The 22,833-nt window shown below is 43.8% G+C and overlaps 1 protein-coding gene across 1 annotated transcript in view; it reads left to right on the forward strand.

The window, feature by feature from the left end:
- The window catches only part of LOC120095871 (zinc finger protein 431-like), a 44,685-nt gene that overhangs the window by 20,086 nt on the left and 1,766 nt on the right, over nt 1-22,833 (forward strand). Inside the window, exon 5 of the mRNA XM_087579483.1 lies at nt 721-22,786. Within this exon, the coding sequence (XP_087435609.1) occupies nt 721-1,933 (1,213 nt within the window). The 3' untranslated portion in view covers nt 1,934-22,786. The remainder of the gene's footprint in view (nt 1-720; nt 22,787-22,833) is intronic.

Consider the following 22,833-nt stretch of genomic DNA (forward strand, 5'->3'; position numbering starts at 1 on the left):
AAAAGCTCTTAATGAAAGAACCTCGCTCAAGTCTCAGGATGGTGCGCCCCAGGAAACACAAGAGACCGGTCTTGATGTAAAAGCAAGAGGCCGTTTAATAATAACGAAGCTCCGGGCCAACACGTGTCTCACGCAGGAGACAGAGGAGTTGACCCCGAAACTCAAAAGTCAGGGGTTTATATAGGGAAAGCTAGGGGATTTTGGCACGGTTACACACAATTGGCTCATTTAAACATAGCAGTGAGGTTAAAACAAAGAAGAAGAGTACATGCTAGAAGTCAGGGGCTTATCAGGGTCTGGAGGACATCTAGCTAAAGTATGACCCTGAGTAAGCTGGGGGGATGTCTTCCTGCCCGATGGTTTATGGGTCAGTCCTTGATAGCCTGAGCTGGTTCCTGCATTCCTTTTCTCTTATCTTTATGGCCTGCTATTCCTGGCTGCAGGGCTTAGCCCTGAGTCTGTGGATTTTGGAGCTTACTCTTTTAATTTTGTATTTTTAAACCTTAAATCCGTATAATTTCCCTTTCATTACTATCATGGGTATCTTCAAAGATGGAAAACTACCCATAATGAAAGGACACCTTAAACAAAGTGATAAAATGCTAAGATCTGATTCTCCTTACAATTAGATCAGATTCTAAAATTAATTCATTCAGATCAAAAGTTTAATTGGTGTAATGAATGTGGTAAAGATTTTACATATACCAATTATCTTTACAGACCTGAAAGAAGTCATACTGAAGAGAAACCCTATGAAGATATGAAGTGTGGTGAAGCCTTTGCACATCGCAGTAGTCTTCGAGCACATGAAAGGACACACACTGGAGAGAAACCCTATGGATGCAATCAGTGTGATAAAGCCTTTGCGTATCACAGCAGTCTTCGAATACATGAAAGGACACACACTGGAGAGAAACTCTACAAATGTATTCAATGTGGCAAAGCTTTTTCAGATCAGAACACTCTACAAAGACATAAAAGAACCCACTCGGAAGAGAAACTCTATGAATGTAATCAATGTGGTAAAGCCTTTGCATGTCATAATATTCTTCAAAATCATGAAAGAACTCACACTGGAAAGAAAACTTACAAATGTAATAAATGTGATAAGGCCTTTACACAACGCTATTATGTGCGAATCCATAAAAGAACACACACTGGAGAGAAACCTTACAAATGTAATCAGTGTGGTAAATCCTTTGCGTGTCTCAGCAGTCTCCGAGTGCATGAAAGAACACATACTAGAGAGAAGCCCTACAAATGTAATCAGTGTAGTAAAGACTTTGCGAGTCAGAGTCATCTTAAAAGACATGAAAGGACACACACTGGAGAGAAACCCTATGAATGTAATCAATGTGGTAAAGCCTTTTCAATCCAGGATACTCTCCGAGTGCATGAAAGAACACATACTGGAGAGAAACCCTTTGAATGTAACCAGTGCGGTAAAACCTTTAAACTACACAGTCAACTTCGAATACATAAAAGAGTACACACTGGAGAGAAACCCCATGAATGTGATCAGTGTGGTAAAACCTTCGCATGTCCCAGTAGTTTCCAAAAACACAAAAGAATACATTCTGGAGAGAAACCCTATGGATGCAATCAGTGTGATAAAGCCTTTGCATATCACAGTAGTCTTCGAATACATGAAAGAACACATACTGGAGAGAAACCCTTCAAATGTAATCAATGTGGTAAAATCTTTTCACAGCCCAATAGTCTTCGAATACATAAAAGAACACATACTGGAGAGAAACCCTATGAATGTAATCAATGTGGTAAGGCCTTTCCGTATGACAGCAGTCTCCGGGTGCATGAAAGAACCCATACTGGCGTGAAGCCTTACGAATGTAACCAGTGTGGCAAAGCCTTTGGCTACCACAGTCATCTCCAAAGGCATGAAAGGACACACACTGGACAGAAACCTTATTAACATGAGCAATGTGGGAAAGCCTTTGTAAGTCTCAGCAAACTTCAGAGGCATAAATGAATTCATCCTGGAGAGAAAGCTCAAGAATGTATTTAATATGGTGAAGGCGTTAAACGGTTTTATAGTCTTCATCATCACAAAAGTATACCAGAGAGAAATTCTATGAGTGTAGGCAATGTGCTGAAGACTTTATGTTATGGAGCCCACTTAGAGATCCAACACGACACAAAAACCAGGGCTACGGGTATTCACTATGTAGTTGATCTGTGTCCACTGATGCAGGCAGGATGTAGGTTTTACAGTCTAAAGATCATATCCATTTTCTCTTTGTGGTTAACAACAGGTATTGTGTTTTTGGGGGAAAAAAAGATGAATAACAGAAGCTGTCGTTTGGAACAGTCAATATGTTTTGTGGAATGGGAAACGTGGTTAGGAACAATCATGTTTTGGGAAACAAAAATGAATTATGGAAGCTTATAAATTATTAGGGAGTTTCCAGCTCCCTTATGTTCTGGGAACTTGAATTTAGTTTCGCTCTATGATTAAATGAAGTCTTATAGCAAAATGGCTGTACTTAGGACAGTTTCTTTTACTTGTTCATGGTATTTGCATATTACAGTCATCTTCGAATTCATAAAAGTGAGTACCCCTATAAATGGGGTCAATATTAGGAGGCCTTTTCTCAGAACAGTTATTTACAAATATCTAAAAGAACATGTCCTGGCAAGAAACCCTACAAATGTAATCAATGTGATTAAGCCTTTTCATAACACAGTTATATGCGACTAGGTAGAAGAACACCTGCCTGAGACGACACTAGGAGGTAAGCAATGTGGTAAAACCTGTGCGAGTAACTGTGCTCAGGAGAAAAAGCCATAGTGCAAAGAAACCTGTGAATGCAGTCATTGTGGTAAAGCTTTACGTGTTATGATCTCTTTATGCAATATTAAAAGCCTTAGTGTGCAATTAATCTGTTAAAGACTTTACACATCACAGTAGTATTTAGGGACCTGAAAGAATTCATACTATAGGGGATCTATAAGGATCCTATAAGAACTGTAGCCAACATACTTCAGTTGCACAAGATTATTCTGAAGAGAACATCTGACCAGTGTAAACAATCAAGCATTATGGTGTTCCTCTTGGTTTTATTTGTACTTGTAAATTCATATGCGCAATTGTATGAATTTAAGTGATAGCCCTTTTAGACTTCACAATTCTCTTCAATTACTCATCCAGATGTAAAAGTTTATGGGTGTGAACTACTGCCTTTTTTGTTGCTATAATAAAACATCGTGCCTAGGGCAACTTATAAAAGAGTTTAATTTGACTTATGGTTCCAGAGGATTACGGGATCACCATGAAAGTGGCAGTGCAACAAGTGTTGCGCATGACGCTAAAAGAGGGGGCTTACACCTCACATCCTCAGTATGCAGCAGAATGAGTTAGACCTAGGAATGGTGTGCAGATCTAAACTCTCAAGTCAACCGCAAGTGATATATCTCCTTCAGCAGGGCAGCATTTCTTAAATCTTCACCCCCCACAAAATAATACCAACTGAGCTACCTTGATTTCTCTGATTTCACACCTATGTGCTTCCTGTTTCTATTCAGGATGAAGAAACACTGTACATAACCTCTTAGATGCCTTACCTCCTGAGTTAAAGGGATGGATGTGAAAGGAAAATTATACGAATTTAAGGTTTAAAAATACAAAATTAAAAGAGTAAACCCGAAAATCCCACAGACTCAGGGCTGAGCCCTGCCGCCAGGACTAGCAGGCCATAAAGATAAAGGAACACAGGAAACACTGTCCAGAGAGAAAGGAGAGACAGGACTAGACAGCTAGGGAACCTGGGAGACAGAAAGAGGCAGGAACCAAGGAAGCCTGGAGGAGATCCACCATACCTGGAAAAAAACCAGTGTAGAATCTGCAGAGATACTGGTCACTGGGCTCGTGAATGCCCCAAGAGGAAACAGGAGGCAAAAATATTGTCCCTGGGAGATGAGGAAGACTAGGGGAGACGAGGCTCGGCCCCTCTCCCCGAGCCTAGGGTAACTTTAGACGTGGAGGGGATTCCCATACATTTCCTAGTCGACGCGGGTGCTGAGTTTTCTGTTCTGCGGACGCCTTTGGGAAAATTAAAAAGGGGTGAAAAGACTGTAGTAATTGGGGCCACCGGACAAAAATCGTACCCATGGACCACGTCTCGAACAGTGGATCTAGGACGGAACAGAGTGACTCATTGGTTCCTAGTCATACCGGAGTGCCCTATGCCCCTGCTAGGAAGAGACTTGCTAACTAAATTAAAAGCAAATATATCTTTTGCCTCTCACCAACCAGAAGTAACCTGGGCAGGAGGAGAGCCCCGGGCCTTGACGTTGTCTCTACAATTAGGAGAAGAATACCGCTCTACCAAAATAAACCAAGGCTTCCTGAGAGAATCCAAGACTGGCTTGACCGATTCCCTCGTGCATGGGCCGAGGCGGGGGGTATGGGAATGGCAAAACAAGTTCCCCCAGTGGTAATTGAGCTTAAGTCCGGAGCCACCCCCATTGGGGTCCTACAATACCCCATGAGTAGGGAAGCTAGGGGAGGGCATATGCCCTCATTACCAGACTCATTCAACAAGGAATTTTGGTTCCATGCAAGTCTCCATGGAACACCCCCCTCCACCCCGTAAAAAATCCAGGGACCAATGACTATCGCCCAGTACAAGATCACAGAGAAGTTAATAAACGAGTCCAAGACATACACCCCACAGTGCCAAACCCCTACAACTTACTCAGCACACTACCACCTGAGCGAATCTGGTATACTGTCTTAGACCTTAAGGATGCTTTCTTTTGTCTGAGATTACATCCCAACAGCCAACCTTTGTTCGCCTTTGAATGGCATGACCCCGAGAGTGGACAAGTCGGACTGCTGACGTGGATGAGGCTGCCCCAAGGATTCAAAAACTCACCTACATTATTCGATGAGGCTCTGCACCGCGACTTAGCCTCTTTTCGGGCCAAAAATACACAGGTAACTCTCTTGCAGTATGTCGATGACCTTTTGGTGGCCAGGAAAACCAGTGAAGACTGAAATTGGGACTCAAAACCTCCTGGTCGAGCTAAGTGAACTGGGATACCGGATCTCTGCTAAAAAGGCACAATTATGCCAAAGGGAGGTAACTTACTTAGGATACGCCCTAAGAGATGGACAGAGATGACTCATGGAGGCCAGAAAGCAGACGGTGATGCAGATTCCAACCCCGACCACATCTCGCCAGGTGAGAGAATTTCTGGGCACTGCGGGGTTCTGTAGACTGTGGATCCCAGGGTTCCCAACTATGGCAGCCCCGCTATACCCTTTGACTAAAGAAAAAGGAGAGTTCACCTGGACTAGAGACCATCAATTGGCTTTTGAGACTCTCAAGAAGGCACTACTACAGGCCCCAGCACTAGCCCTACCAGATCTAAGTAAACCTTTTATCCTATATATTGATGAGAGAAATGGCGTGGCCAGGGGTGTCCTAACCCAGGCTTTGGGGCCTTGGAAATGACCAGTGGCCTACCTATCAAAGAAACTGGACCCTGTGGCTAGTGGGTGGCCTTCCTGTTTACGAGCCACAGCAGCAATGGCTATACTGGCCAAAGACGCTGACAAGCTGACCATGGGACAGAGTGTTACGATAGTGGCCCCACACTTGCTTGAGAGCATTATCTGACAGCCACCAGGCCGCTGGATGACCAACGCCCGGATGACTCACTATCAGAGTCTATTGCTGACTGAACGTGTAAACTCCCCGCCCCCCCCCCCGGGCTATCCTCAATCCTGCTACCCTGTTACCTGAGGCTGATGAAGTCCCTATACACAAATGTGAGGAGGTGCTAGCAGAAGAAACCGGAGTCCGGTCAGACCTCACAGACCAACCATGACCAGGGGCAATGACTTGGTACACTGACAGAAGCAGCTTCGTGGTAGAAGGTAAGAGGAGGGCCGGGGCAGCGGTGGTGGATGGAAAGGCCGTCACATGGGCCAGCAGTCTGCCTGAGGGTACACCGGCCCAAAGAGCAGAGCTCATCGCACTGATCCAGGCCCTAAAGCTGGCAGAAGGAAAGACTATTAATATTTACACAGACAGCCGATATGCCTTTGCTACAGCGCATATCCATGGGGCAATATACCGGCAGTGTGGACTCTTAACATCTGCTGGAAAAGATATTAAAAATAAAGAAGAGATCCTTAGCCTGCTAGAGGCTGTTCACTTGCCCCATAAAGTAGCAATAATACATTGCCCAGGACACCAAAAAGGGACCGAACCCATACAAAAAGGAAATCAAATGGCAGACCAGGAAGCAAAGAAGGCAGCTCAGGGACCTATGACTTTGACAATAAAAACTCAATCTCAACTAGAGACCAAAGAGACTGACAAAAGGATTCTCAAAGAAGAAGGGCGAGAATATTTGGCTGATATACATCGCCTTACCCATCTGGGGGTTAAAAAGTTAATAGAATTAGTTAAGAGGTCCCCTTACTATATTCCTGGATTAAAGAAAGCTGCTGAAAATCTAGTCAAAAACTGCCATGCTTGTGCGTGCGTTTCCTAATGCTGGGTCCAACAAGCTCCTAGAAGGAAGGCGTTTGAGAGGAGATAGGCCTGGAACCTATTGGGAAACTGATTTTACGGAGGTAAAGCCTGCCTGGTATGGAAATAAATATCTACTAGTTTTTATAGACACTTTTACAGGCTGGGTTGAAGCATTCCCTACAAAAAATGAGACTGCAAATGTGGTGACCAAGAAGATACTGGAAGAAATCCTACCCCGATTTGGGGTACCCAAGGTAATCGGGTCAGACAACGGGCCTGCTTTTGTCTCCCAGGTAAGTCAGGGAATGGCCAGACAGCTGGGGATCAATTGGAAATTACACTGTGCATATAGACCCCAGAGTTCCGGACAAGTAGAATGAATAGAACATTAAAAGAGACCTTGACAAAATTAGTCTTAGAGACCGGCGGAAATGATTGGACAGCCCTTCTCCCTTATGCTTTATTTAGGGTCCGAAATTCCCCTGGCCCTTTTGGTTTGACCCCTTTTGAATTGATGTTTGGAGCCCCGCCACCCATTTATAAGTCTGTAACTGATAAATTTAGCCCAGACGTATCTTTCTCTCCCTCTTCCAATCTCCTGATTTGGCTCAAGGCCTTAGAAACAATAAGAAAAGAGATATGGTCACAATTAAGAAGAACCTATATTGCTGGTGATAGACAGGTTTGAAGTGGGAGACGTTGTCCTGGTGAGGAGACATCAAACAGGAAAATTAGAGCCGAGGTGGAAAGGACCATATCTGGTATTGCTGACTACGCCCACCGCGATCAAAGTTGAAGGAATTCCCACCTGGATCCACGCGTCTCACGTTAAGAGAGCACCACCTGAAGCTGATCCAGATAGGTGGATGCTAGAAAAGACGACTAATCCTCTTAAGTTACGCCTATGTCGAAGGGGCGGCCTTCCACCAACCGGACAGGAGAAAGAAAGCCTTTCAACTGTGCTTGATTTTCAGACAAAAGGAAGGATGCTTTTTCTATGGATGTTTTCATGTTTTACAGTCGTGAGTGCTTTCCCGTATCAAGTCTTTAATTTTACCTGGGTTATTACTAATCAGGCAGGAGACATTGCAAACTCCTTCTCCATAGTTTCTGCTACTACACCCTGGCCTAGTTTAGAAGTAGATCTCTGTCGACTGGCCTTGGGAGCACATGAATATTGGGGTACTGCTGATCTCTTTGCCTCCTTGGACCGGGCCCCGGAGTTGAGCGACCCAGCTACAGACCCAGGTTGCAGTAACGCTGTGAGACGTGCAATACTAGCACTCCAGACCGGGGGAGTCTATGTATGTCCAGGTCCACATAGGGATCGCTCTAAGGCTAGAAGTTGCGGCTATGAAACTGACTTCTATTGTCACAATTGGGAATGTGTGACCACCGGGGACACTTACTGGGCTCCCAGGTCCAGCTGGGATTATATTACAGTTAAGAGAAAATACCCCAACGCAAGAGTTACAAAAGCAGGTAGACAGCCCCTAAATGCTAAGTGCCATGCCACTTCCGATCTCAAAGGATGGTGTAACCCCCTTACTGTTGCTTTTACTGAGGCAAGAAAGAAAGTAACCCCAGAACAGTGGGAGAGGGGATTCCGATGGGGGATGCGGCTCTATAAATCCAACTGGGACCCTGGACTAACTTTTAAAATAAGATTACTTAAATCTATTCCAAATCAACAGAACAACGTTGCTGTAGGTCCTAATTCAGAGTTACACCGGAATAACCCAGCCCAAAGTCCTAGAAAGATATTTGCTGGCCTTGTCACCCCTCGGGCTCCCCCTCCTCCCCACCCTGTCTTTCAGTCTTTCAACCTACACTCCCCGCAGGCCCCCCTTCTACTGCTAATCTTATTTTGACCTTAGTTAATACCTCAGTACAAACCATTCATGGGGCCAACTTTACGCTGTTAGAAGAATGCTGGGTCTGCTATTCCTCCACCCCACCCTTTTATGAGGGGATTGCCAACTTTAAAAGATTATTGTTTACTAATGATACCTCTACCTTACAGTGGAGCCCACCAGAAAAACACGGTCTGACTCTCAGCAAAGTCTCAGGCCTAGGTTTGTGTCTCCTTGGGCCCAACATGCTGCCTCCTAAAGCTCTGACAAAAGTCTGCAATCAGACTCTGGTGGTGAATAGCTCCTCTCAATATATTTCAACTTCTAACAACACCTACCTTGCTTGCTCGTCAGGACTGACCACCTTTATAGTTACCCACGTTTTTCTTTTAAAACATGATTATTGTGTACAAGTTGCCCTTCTTCCACACCTAATTTTTTATGAGGTTGAAGAGTTTTTAGGATTATGGGGAAAAGGGCCCGGAACTCTGTCCAGAACTAAGAGAGAGCCCATAACCGCAATTACTTTGGCAGTCATTATTGGATTAGGAGCTGCAGGAGCCGGGACAGGGGTTGCCTCCTTGATCACTTCTAACCAACAATATAATCAGCTTAGTGCTGCAGTTGATAGAGACATCCAAGAGCTACAATTGGGCCTAAAAAATCTTAAGGATTCAGTTACTTCTCTCTCTGAGGTAGTCCTACAAAACAGAGGGGACTAGACCTCCTTTTCTTACAACAAGGAGGATTATGTGCTGCCCTTAAAGAAGAATGCTGTTTTTATACAGACAAAACGGGGTTAGTAGAAGACAGCTTACAAAAGGTCAGAGAAAGACTTGAAAAAAGAAGGAGAGAGAGAGAGGCACAAAAAGGGTGGTTCGAGTCTTGGTATTCCCAGTCACCATGGATGACCACATTGTTCTCAGCCCTGGCTGTACCTGTGCTTTTTGTCTGCCTAGCTCTAATTTTTGGTCCCTGTATAATTAACAAAGGCATAGCATTTATCCAAAACCGGATAGACGCGGTAAAACTCATGATCGTACAGAGACAAAACCAACCTATAGTTCAATTTGAGACAGACCTGAGGGACACTGGGGTTTAAATTCTAAGATTAGAATTATTTAGTAGAAGAAGAAGGGAATGAAAGGAAAATTATACGAATTTAAGGTTTAAAAATACAAAATTAAAAGAGTAAACCCCAAAAGCCCACAGACTCAGGGCTGAGCCCTGCAGGACTAGCAGGCCATAAAGATAAAGGAACACAGGAAACACTGTCCAGGCAGAACTAGCAAGCCATAAAGATAAGGAAAAGGAATGCAGGAACCAGCCCGAATTAATGGGACTGATTCATGGGACATCTGGCAAGAAGACATCTCCCCCCAGCTCACTCAGGGCCATATCTCAACTAGGTGTCCTCCAGACCCTAATAAGCCCCTGACTTCTAGCAGGTGCTCTTTCTGCTTTGTTCTCACTGCTATGTTTGAATGAGCCAATTGTGTGTAACCGCGCCAAAACCCCCTAGCTTTCTCTATATAAACCTCTGACTTTTGAGTTTCAGGGTCGACTCCTCTGTCTCCTGCGTGAGACACGTGTTGGCCCGGAGCTTCATTAGTATTAAACGGCCTCTTGCTTTTACATCAAGACCGGTCTCTCATGTTTCCTGGGGCGTGCCATCCTGAGACTAGAGCAAGGGTCTTTCAGATGCTTACATAAGAAAAACATTCATGAGTAAAAATTATTTGTTTGAAATTTTCTTTTTAATTGTGCAGTCTCTCTCTCTCTCTCTCTCTCTCTCTCTCTCTCTCTCTCTGTGTGTGTGTGTGTGTGTGTGTGTGTGTGTGTGTGTGTGTGTGTCTGTATTCCTTGGATCCTGTAGCAGGAATACAGGGATTTGTCAATAACCTGACCTTGATCCCAGGAATCAACTTGTCTTAACTGCTTGGCCATATCTTTATCCTGTAAATGTTTTAAAGACTGTATTTCACTTTGATGGTAGGAAATGAAGAATTCGTACAGGAGAAATGCCGTATCTATGTGAGCAATCTTGTAAAGACTTTAGACATCATCGTCTTCAGTTTCAAGGGGGAAAAAAAATCTTGCTTCATTTCTTTTTCATCATAGCCGTAACAAAAGCAAATTGTTTTCCACGTTCACTCATGTGTAATGGTGGAGACCACCAACTGTGGGTGTGGCTTGTACTTTGCAACTCTTGGAGTGGCTATTGAACTTTGGTGTATGTGTGCCAAATCCACTTACAGAAGTATGTTAGGCTATTGTAGTTCGTCTGTGGCTTCTGTTCGTCTTCTACTGCACTGTCACTTGGTGATAGTATTTGTCTGGGGCCATGTATGAAATGGGATCCCTATTAGCTGAGTGGTTCGTTGTTTAGTATTAGACACTGTGTTGTCTGTGAAAGGGTGGTGGTTGGTTGTTCATCACTGTGTTTTTTATATTTTCACAAATTCCTTGGAGGTGATGTTTGTCATCAAGCCTGACTTGGATGCCAATAATTAGTCAAGGCTGTATTTGAATTCTTGATTCTCGTATCCCAGCCTTCTGGGTACAAGTTCAAGTTCAAGAGTAGTAGGTGTACTCCCAATGTGTCCTGTTTTGTCAGCTCCATTTAACAATGCTAGTCAGAACACTGAACATAATACATAGATAAATCTAAAAAAAATAAAAATGGCTTCCTGGTTGCTGCTGCTGCAGAGAGCCCGTGGGCAGCACCCCACGAGCGAACTTGAGCCCCGGGAACACAGGTAAGACCAACTTTTCTGCTGCAAGAAAGCTGCCTGGTGAGCTTGGGACACACGGAAGCAGAATTCCTCTAGGACCGGGCACGTTCTGTGTTTACCGGAAGTCCCACACCCGCGGATCCCGGCCCGCAGCAGCTCTCTGCCCCCAGACCCTGTGAGAGAGAGACCCAACCGCCTGGTCAGGTGGGCACTCCTGAGGCTGCAGAGCGGAAGAGACCACCAACACTGCTCACCCCTGCCCACATCCCTGGCCCAAGAGGAAACTGTATAAGGCCTCTGGGCTCCCGTGGGGGAGGGCCCAGGAGTGGCAGGACCCCTGCCTGAGACACCACCAGAACCTGAAGGAAACAGACCGGATAAACAGTTCCCTGCACCCAAATCCCGTGGGAGGGAGAGCTGAACCTTCAGAGAGGCAGACAAGCCTGGGAAACCAGAACAGACTGCTCTCTGCACACACATCTCGGACGCCAGAGGAAAAAGCCAAAGACCATCTGGAACCCTGGTGCACTGAAGCTCCCGGAAGGGGCGGCACAGGTCTTCCTGGTTGCTGCCCCTGCAGAGAGCCCGTGAGCAGCACCCCACGAGCGAACTTGAGCCTCGGGACCACAGGTAAGACCAACTTTTCTGCTGCAAAAAAGCTGCCTGGTGAACTCAAGACACAGGCCCACAGGAACAGCTGAAGACCTGTAGAGAGGAAAAACTACACGCCGGAAAGCAGAAAACTCTGTCCCCATAACTGACTGAAAGAGAGGAAAACAGGTCTACAGCACTCCTGACACACAGGCTTATAGGACAGTCTAGCCACTGTCAGAAATAGCAGAACAAAGTAACAGTAGAGATAATCTGATGGCGAGAGGCAAGCGCAGGAACCCAAGCAACAGAAACCAAGACTACATGGCACCATCGGAGCCCAATTCTCCCATCAAAACAAACATGGAATATCCAAACACACCAGAAAAGCAAGATCTAGTTTCAAAATCATATTTGATCATGATGCTGGAGGACTTCAAGAAAGACGTGAAGAAATCCCTTAGAGAACAAGTAGAAGCCTACAGAGAGGAATCGCAAAAATGCCTGAAAGAATCGCAAAAATCCCTGAAAGAATTCCAGGAAAACATAAATAAACAAGTAGAAGCCCATAGAGAGGAGACACAAAAATCCCTGAAAGAATTCCAGGAAAACACAATCAAACAGTTGAAGGAATTAAAAATGGAAATAGAAGCAATCAAGAAAGAACACATGGAAACAACCCTGGATATAGAAAACCAGAAGAAGAGACAAGGAGCTGTAGATACAAGCTTCACCAACAGAATACAAGAGATGGAAGAGAGAATCTCAGGAGCAGAAGATTCCATAGAAATCATTGACTCAACTGTAAAAGATAATGAAAAGCGGAAAAAGCTACTGGTCCAAAACATACAGGAAATCCAGGACTCAATGAGAAGATCAAACCTAAGGATAATAGGTATAGAAGAGAGTGAAGACTCCCAGCTCAAAGGACCAGTAAATATCTTCAACAAAATCATAGAAGAAAACTTCCCTAACCTAAAAAAAGAGATACCCATAGACATACAAGAAGCCTACAGAACTCCAAATAGATTGGACCAGAAAAGAAACACCTCCCGTCACATAATTGTCAAAACACCAAACGCACAAAATAAAGAAAGAATATTAAAAGCAGTAAGGGAAAAAGGTCAAGTAACATATAAAGGCAGACCTATCAGAATCACACCAGACTTCTCGCCAGAAACTATGAAGGCCAGAAGATCCTGGACTGATGTCATACAGACCCTAAGAGAACACAAATGCCAGCCCAGGTTACTGTATCCAGCAAAACTCTCAACATTGATGGAGAAACCAAGATATTCCATGACAAAACCAAATTTACACAATATCTTTCTACAAATCCAGCACTACAAAGGATAATAAATGGTAAAGCCCAACATAAGGAGGCAAGCTATACCCTAGAAGAAGCAAGAAACTAATCGTCTTGGCAACAAAACAAAGAGAATGAAAGCACACAAACATAACCTCACATCCAAATATGAATATAACGGGAAGCAATAATCACTATTCCTTAATATCTCTCAATATCAATGGCCTCAACTCCACAATAAAAAGACATAGATTAACAAACTGGATACGCAACGAGGACCCTGCATTCTGCTGCCTACAGGAAACACACCTCAGAGACAAAGACAGACACTACCTCAGAGTGAAAGGCTGGAAAACAACTTTCCAAGCAAATGGTCAGAAGAAGCAAGCTGGAGTAGCCATTCTAATATCAAATAAAATCAATTTCCAACTAAAAGTCATCAAAAAAGATAAGGAAGGACACTTCATATTCATCAAAGGAAAAATCCACCAAGATGAACTCTCAATCCTAAATATCTATGCCCCAAATACAAGGGCACCTACATACGTAAAAGAAACCTTACTAAAGCTGAAAACACACATTGCACCTCACACAATAATAGTGGGAGATTTCAACACCCCACTCTCATCAATGGACAGATCATGGAAACAGAAATTAAACAGTGATGTCGACAGACTAAGAGAAGTCATGAGCCAAATGGACTTAACGGATATTTATAGAACATTCTATCCTAAAGCAAAAGGATATACCTTCTTCTCAGCTCCTCATGGTACTTTCTCCAAAATTGACCATATAATTGGTCAAAAAACGGGCCTCAACAGGTACAGAAAGATAGAAATAATCCCATGTGTGCTATCGGACCACCACGGCCTAAAACTGGTCTTCAATAACAATAAGGGAAGAATGCCCACATATACGTGGAAATTGAACAATGCTCTACTCAATGATAACCTGGTCAAGGAAGAAATAAAGAAAGAAATTAAAAACTTTTTAGAATTTAATGAAAATGAAGATACAACATACCCAAACTTATGGGACACAATGAAAGCTGTGCTAAGAGGAAAACTCATAGCGCTGAGTGCCTGCAGAAAGAAACAGGAAAGAGGGCTGGAGAGATGGCTCAGTGGTTAAGAGCACTGACTGCTCTTCCAGAGGTCCTGAGTTCAAATCCCAGCAACCACATCGTGGCTCACAACCATCTGTAATGAGATCTGATGCCCTCTTCTGGCCTGTAGTTGCATACATGCAGGCGGAAAGCTGTATGATGTATACATAATAAATAAATAAATGTTTAAAGAAACAGGAAAGAGCATATGTCAGCAGCTTGACAGCACACCTAAAAGCTCTAGAACAAAAAGAAGCAAATACACCCAGGAGGCGTAGAAGGCAGGAAATAATCAAACTCAGAGCTGAAATCAACCAAGTAGAAACAAAAAGGACCATAGAAAGAATCAACAGAACCAAAAGTTGGTTCTTTGAGAAAATCAACAAGATAGATAAACCCTTAGCCAGACTAATGAGAGGACACAGAGAGTGCGTCCAAATTAACAAAATCAGAAATGAAAAGGGAGACATAACAACAGATTCAGAGGAAATTCAAAAAATCATCAGATCTTACTATAAAAACCTATATTCAACAAAACTTGAAAATCTTCAGGAAATGGACAATTTCCTAGACAGATACCAGGTATCGAAGTTAAATCAGGAACAGATAAACCAGTTAAACAACCCCATAACTCCTAAGGAAATAGAAGCGGTCATTAAAGGTCTCCCAACCAAAAAGAGCCCAGGTCCAGACGGGTTTAGTGCAGAATTCTATCAAACCTTCATAGAAGACCTCATACCAATATTATCCAAACTATTCCACAAAATTGAAACAGATGGAGCACTACCGAATTCCTTCTACGAAGCCACAATTACTCTTATACCTAAACCACACAAAGACACAACAAAGAAAGAGAACTTCAGACCAATTTCCCTTATGAATATCGACGCAAAAATACTCAATAAAATTCTGGCAAACCGAATCCAAGAGCACATCAAAACAATCATCCACCATGATCAAGTAGGCTTCATCCCAGGCATGCAGGGATGGTTTAATATAAGGAAAACCATCAACGTGATCCATTATATAAACAAACTGAAAGAACAGAACCACATGATCATTTCATTAGATGCTGAGAAAGCATTTGACAAAATTCAACACCCCTTCATGATAAAAGTCCTGGAAAGAATAGGAATTCAAGGCCCATACCTAAACATAGTAAAAGCCATATACAGCAAACCAGTTGCTAACATTAAACTAAATGGAGAGAAACTTGAAGCAATCCCACTAAAATCAGGGACTAGACAAGGCTGCCCACTCTCTCCCTACTTATTCAATATACTTCTTGAAGTTCTAGCCAGAGCAATCAGACAACAAAAGGAGATCAAGGGGATACAGATCGGAAAAGAAGAAGTCAAAATATCACTATTTGCAGATGACATGATAGTATATTTAAGTGATCCCAAAAGTTCCACCAGAGAACTACTAAAGCTGATAAACAACTTCAGCAAAGTGGCTGGGTATAAAATTAACTCAAATAAATCAGTTGCCTTCCTCTATACAAAAGAGAAACAAGCCGAGAAAGAAATTAGGGAAACGACACCCTTCATAATAGACCCAAATAATATAAAGTACCTCGGTGTGACTTTAACCAAGCAAGTAAAAGATCTGTACGATAAGAACTTCAAGACACTGAGGAAAGAAATTGAAGAAGACCTCAGAAGATGGAAAGATCTCCCATGCTCATGGATTGGCAGGATTAATATAGTAAAAATGGCCATTTTACCAAAAGCAATCTACAGATTCAATGCAATCCCCATCAAAATACCAATCCAATTCTTCAAAGAGTTAGACAGAACAATTTGCAAATTCATCTGGAATAACAAAAAACCCAGGATAGCTAAAGCTATCCTCAACAATAAAAGGACTTCAGGGGGAATCACTATCCCTGAACTCAAGCAGTATTACAGAGCAATAGTGATAAAAACTGCATGGTATTGGTACAGAGACAGACAGATAGACCAATGGAATAGAATTGAAGACCCAGAAATGAACCCACACACCTATGGTCACTTGATTTTTGACAAAGGAGCCAAAACCATTAAATGGAAAAAAGATAGCATTTTCAGCAAATGGTGCTGGTTCAACTGGAGGGCAACATGTAGAAGAATGCAGATCGATCCATCCTTATCACCCTGTACAAAACTTAAGTCCAAGTGGATCAAGGACCTCCACATCAAACCAGACACACTCAAACTAAGAGAAGAAAAACTAGGGAAGCATCTGGAACACATGGGCACTGGAAAAAATTTCCTGAACAAAACACCAATGGCTTATGCTCTAAGATCAAGAATCGACAAATGGGATCTCATAAAACTGCAAAGCTTCTGTAAGGCAGAGGACACTGTGGTTAGGACAAAACGGCAACCAACAGATTGGGAAAAGATCTTTACCAATCCTACAACAGATAGAGGCCTTATATCCAAAATATACAAAGAACTCAAGAAGTTAGACCGCAGGGAAACAAATAACCCTATTAAAAAATGGGGTTCAGAGCTAAACAAAGAATTCACAGCTGAGGAATGCCGAATGGCTGAGAAACACCTAAAGAAATGTTCAACATCTTTAGTCATAAGGGAAATGCAAATCAAAACAACCCTGAGATTTCACCTCACACCAGTGAGAATGGCTAAGATCAAAAAACTCAGGGGACAACAGATGCTGGCGAGGATGCAGAGAAAGAGGAACACTCCTCCATTGTTGGTGGGATTGCAAACTGGTACAACCATTCTGGAAATCAGTCTGGAGGATCCTCAGAAAATTGGACATTGAACTGCCTGAGGATCCAGCTATACCTCTCTTGGGCATATACCCAAAAGATGCCTCAACATATAAAAGAGACACGTGCTCCACTATGTTCATCGCAGCCTTATTTATAGTAGCCAGAAACTGGAAAGAACCCAGATGCCCTTCAACAGAGGAATGGATACAGAAAATGTGGTACATCTACACAATGGTATATTACTCAGCTATCAAAAACAATGAGTTTATGAAATTCGTAGGCAAATGGTTGGAACTGGAAAATATCATCCTGAGTGAGCTAACCCAATCACAGAAAGACATACATGGTATGCACTCATTGATAAGTGGCTTTTAGCCCAAATGCTTGAATTACCCTAGATCCCTAGAACAAACGAAACTCAAGACGGATGATCAAAATGTAAATGCTTCACCCCTTCTTTAAATGAGGAAAAAGAATACCCTTGGCAGGGAAGGGAGAGGCAAAGATTAAAACAGAGACTGAAGGAACACCCATTCGGAGCCTGCCCCACATGTGGCCCATACATATACAGCCACCCAATTAGACAAGATGGATGAAGCAAAGAAGTGCAGACCGACAGGAGCCGGATGTAGATCGCTCCTGAGAGACACAGCCAGAATACAGCAAATACAGAGGCGAATGCCAGCAGCAAACCACTGAACTGAGAATAGGTCCCCCGTTGAAGTAATCAGAGAAAGAACTGGAAGAGCTTGAAGGGGCTCGAGACCCCAAAAGTACAACAATGTCAAGCAACCAGAGCTTCCAGGGACTAAGCCACTACCTAAAGACTATACATGGACTGACCCTGGACTCTGACCCCATAGGTAGCAATGAATATCCTAGTAAGAGCACCAGTGGAAGGGGAAGCCCTGGGTCCTGCTAAGACTGAACCCCCAGTGAACTAGACTATGGGGGGAGGGCGGCAATGGGGGGAGGGTTGGGAGGGGAACACCCATAAGGAAGGGGAGGGGGGAGGGGGATGTTTGCCCGGAAACCGGGAAAGGGAATAACACTTGAAATGTATATAAGAAATACTCAAGTTAATAAAAAAAATAAAAAATAAAAATAAAAATAAAAATGCAAAACCCTTGCCAAAAAAAGGGAGAATTCTTGCCTCTTCCCTAAGAAGGTGGGTGAGATTTATTTGAGATAGCAAAAGGCTCTATGGCTATTTGAAGAAGATGGTTTGTTACCCAGATGCTTAGCACCTAAACTACAGATAAGAAGATTCCCTTTGGTGTGGGAGGACAGTCGTGTAAAATACATGTAGTTGAGCAAGTTTGCACATCCTGTCCTCCAGCTAGAGTCCTTTGGGAATCACATTGGGAATAGGCTACTGAAGTGTGCTTCAAAGACTCACTCACCCAGAAATGATTTTTCTTTTAAAATTAAAGACCGTGAAAACTTGTTTAAAATTTAATTTTATTCTAAATCTTTATTTTTAAATTTTATTAACATACAATATATAATGCAATTATTAAATTTATCTATAAAACTATTATGACATTTTTCTAATAAAATAAGCATCACATGAACATTTGTGTAAAGAAAATTTACTGTACACAGTACAGCACCTTTCATCATCTCATTATATTCTACTGAAGTCCATTCAGTAGAAGCCACCACGGGGTGCCCTCAGCACTGTGTCCTACGTAAGGTGCGCTGGACACAAGGTGAGACTAGAAAATAGACTTCTCTAGGAATGCAAGTTGAACAGGAAAAGGATAAACTTCAACAAAGAGGCAATGAGACAAGTGGGGATGAGTCATTCACTTCTGTGGAAGAAAAAGAGAAGTAGAGATCCCGGTGGAAACAAGAGACTGATTCTCACACCTACTACCCCGACAGTCCCTTCTCCATATCCACAGTCTGTGAACTCCCGTGTACCTATGTGCAGAGCGACGCCATGACAGGTCACTGATGCACCCCCTGCTGGTCTGTCCTACGTGTGAAAATCTCCATCAGTCATGAGGAAGAGTTTTCTTTAAAATAACATCCTGGTCTCAACTGGCAGCCACCAGGGCCCTTCCTCCTCCCTGCCTGCGCCTGTGTGATGTCAGAACCAAACGCATCCGTCTTTTCTCAGAAGATGCGATTAAAGAATGTGGCTAAAAGAATAAGAGGAAAGGATTGGCCAGGCAAGCATCTACCAGAAGTTCAGCTCGGCAGTGTGGGGGCTTTAATTCCCCTAGAATCCTGATTAAATGTCAGTTCTGCATTCTAAAGGACAGGGACAAAGGAAGTGGCGTGTGGGCATTTGAGCAAACTATTTACTTTAGAGAGTATTTCTAGTCTTGAAGTCATACCTGCCCCGAAACACTCAGTCTGCACATTGTCCACGCCACTCCTCCCTCCACCACACTACCTGGACAGCGGCTGACAATCACACACATATGTTCTTCCTACCTGTGACGACCCGAGTGAAAATGACTCCCGTAGGCCCATAAGCAGTGGCACCGTTAGGAGGTGTGGCCTTTTTGGAGGAAGTTTGTCGCTGTGCGGTGGGCTTTGAGAATTCAGATGCTCAAGCCAGGCCTAGTTGTTCCGTTTCTCTTCTTGATCCCTGTCAATCCAGATGTAGAAATCCCGGCTACCTCTCCAGCACCAACTCTGCCTGCGTGCCACTGTGCTTCCCGTGGTGATAATGGACGACACTGTAAGCCAGCCCTAAGTAAGTATCTTCCTTTATAAGAGTTGCTATGTCCATGGTGTCTCTTCACGAGAGGAGAAACCCCAACTAAGACACCACCCATTTGATTTTGCGGACCTTCTTAGGTTTTCCTGGGATCCAATCTGAGGGCGTGGGAAAATTCTGAGGCAGGTGGCCTCTTACCTGCTCCTTTATTTTATTTTTTGAGACAGAGTATCACTATGTAGCTCAGGCTGGCCTCAAGGTTGCAATCCTCCTGCCTCGGTCTCTTGATTGCTGTTCTTATAGCTATGCAGCATCGCACCTAGAAAGCCTCACAGACTTCACTCTGGAAACCTCAGGTTTTCTGAACAATTGGGAAATGGGTTGAGGTAGGTTAAACAGTCCAGTCCTTGTTTGTATGTTTTTCCAATATTGAATTGGCTCAGTGTCTCGGTTCAGAGATGCTCGGAGGTAGGAAATTGTGAGGTGAGAAATAGCCAGTGCAGGCACATTGACAGCCATGAGAACCGACAGCTTGATAGAGTGAGTGGTAATTAGCTGACTGCCAGTCCCACCATTAGCCAGACCTCGCACTGGAGCTGTGCAGGAGCCAACAACCCCAGAATTCCTGGCCACTTCCAAGATGTCCTTGTGCTCAGAGCCTCATTAAGTAATTAATATTTATTATGAGGACCTTGGGCCACCAAGAGTAGTAATTATACTCTTTACTCTGATTCCTAAGGCAGGCACTTACATAATACATTTAATTAACATTAAAAATTATTACCCTTTACTAAACTCTGTGTGCCAAGACTTGTGTTCCATGTTTTATAGGGCTTATCTCATTGTAGAAATATTCCCATATAAAACAGCATTAACTACAAATATTTTAGTACATAAGCTTTAGTTGGCTGCGCCAGCTCCAGTGGAGCCTGCCTGACATGAAACAATCATGGTCAGCAGGCCAGAGATATGTGTTCCTCGGAACTTGGTCTCCTGGAGACACTTGGCCACTTCCTGCTCAACTTTCTGCCTAGCTGATTGGAATGGGTACGATCTGGAGTTACATACTGACTCTTTTGTTTCTTTTTTTACTAACAGGAACATCGAGACCCGATTTGGTCTTTATGGACCATGCCTCTTTGAAAGCACTAGCAAAAATTAAGTAGAATCAGAATGAAACTCTAAGAGATGTGATCCATAACTTATAACCTCATCTGCATGACCTTCAGAGTCCACATTCCCAGCAGCCTTCCGGTTCTCTGGGCCCTCCCTGAGACCCTGGGCTGTGCTGCAGTCTGATCTTCCCGTAGCCTGCTGCTCCATTGTCTCTGTGTCATTCCCTCCTAACGAGACCCGAAAGGTTTGCCCCAGCAACATTTTACTCTAGAGAGCAGGAAGAGGTCTACTTAACTCTGACCTTCTTGAAGGCTGGATGTCCAAGAGAGGATAAGGAAGGAGCTGCCAGTGGCTCTCTCTCTGTGTCTGTCTTATAAAGCCACCATGAATTCAGAGGCCACGCCCTACCCAAATTGTTTAATCTTGTCTCATTATCCAAAGTATGTCCCTAGAAAGACTGATGAATCCACCCACTCAATCTATTTAAATAAACTGGGGTGTGTGAGGGTGTGGTTTCACACACCTTTAAGCCCCAGGCCGACACAACCTGTCTTTAAAAATTCAAAGGGATTCTAGGAAGTTGTCCTAAGGGCCTTTAATCCCAGAGATCTGTAAGCAGAGGCAGGCAGATCGCTGTGAGTTTAAGGCCAGCATGAGTGAGTTGCAGGACAGCCAGGGCTACTCAGAGAAACTGTCTCAAAAAACAAAACAACATAAAGTGAACAATTAAAAAGTAATCACATGACTGAGGGTTTGTGGCCACAGTGTTGCTCAGCAGTAACGGGCTGCTGTCAAGTCTGACAACCAGAGTTCAATCCCCTGGTCCCACAAAGAGGAAAGAGAGGAGCCAGCCCCCAATAGCTGTCCTCTATCTTCCACATATCTACTGTGACACACACACCCATTAATACAGAGGAAGACAAATAATACATGTAAGCAATAAAAAGATTCAGGATTGTGTCCTGCAGATCTTCAGTGGGGCAGACATTGTCCATAGTTAGCCACAGTGAACTCCTGCTCAAATATATTAAATGGACATGAATAAGTGTCATGTGGACATATTCACACTGTTACTCTATATTTAGTTAGGGGAGGTTCTATTTGTTTTTTAATTTATTTGTTTGATTTCTTTGACAATGTATTCCCTGATTAGCCTGGAACTTCACTGGTAGACCAGGCTAGCCTAGGACTCCCAGACATCCACAAGCCACCATGTGGTCTTTGCCACCACACCTGCTGACAATTCATTACATTTCCTCAGAGCTGAGTTCATAAAGGAAAGACCAGGAGGGCAGGGCCCAACACACTTTCCATCCCAGCACACAACCGACAAGGCAGAGGCAGGCAGATCTCTGTGAGTCCGAGGACACATGGTCTGCATAGTGAGTTCTGAGAAGTCAGGGCCACATGTATAGCAGGACCCTGACTATAGAGAAGACAGAGCTGTCCATGTGTCTGACTACACTCGGCCTTAGGAGCAGAAGGTGCCCCACCAAGTCCTGTCACTGTGCACCCCACCATTTGTGTCCTTTCCAGTTGAGCAGAGGCACTTGTAGAAGGACTGAGATTGACCCCAGGACCTTGTCCATGGGAGACGAGCACTGACACTGAGCTGCATGCTCAGCCCAAGCAGGCAAGACTGTAAGGGACGTCCCCATCTATGAGAGCATCCGAGCTACACACAGTGATTCACTGTTTACATAACACAGTGGTTTGTGTTTGCCACACAGGCCAGGGGGCTTCTGATGTTGTTCTGTCTGTTCCAGCCAAGGTCTGACTGGACAGCCCAGGCTGGCCACCCTGGGTAGCCTAGGCTGGCCTATAATTCCTCTGGATCCTCCTGGCCCACTATTTCAAGTGGCATGAACCACCGTACCCCAGATCCCATATTTTGAGAGATCCTGAATGTTTGCTTAAACAGACCTACATGATTAAACGTCTGTCTGGAGAGACATTACTTTTGTTTTAAAAAGCTGCTGGAAGAGTCCAGAGAACAGAGTGATCTGAAGAGGCACCTGAAGGAGGTCACAGCAGCCATCAGCAAGGACCCACTGTACATCCACAGACTGTGGTCAAAACCAACCCTCACATCCACAGAGGCTGCCATCCAGTCTATGCTGAGTGCCTGAAGAACAATGACCTTGGCAGAGCAGCACTGTGACAGATCAAGGAGTGCAGGTGACTCCACTGTTCCTCCCAGGGGCGATTATAGGACACACAAACTA

This window comes from Rattus norvegicus, chromosome 12, assembly GCF_021556685.1.
Source record: "Rattus norvegicus strain SHRSP/BbbUtx chromosome 12, alternate assembly SHRSP_T2T, whole genome shotgun sequence".
Classification (NCBI taxonomy): domain Eukaryota; kingdom Metazoa; phylum Chordata; class Mammalia; order Rodentia; family Muridae; genus Rattus; species Rattus norvegicus.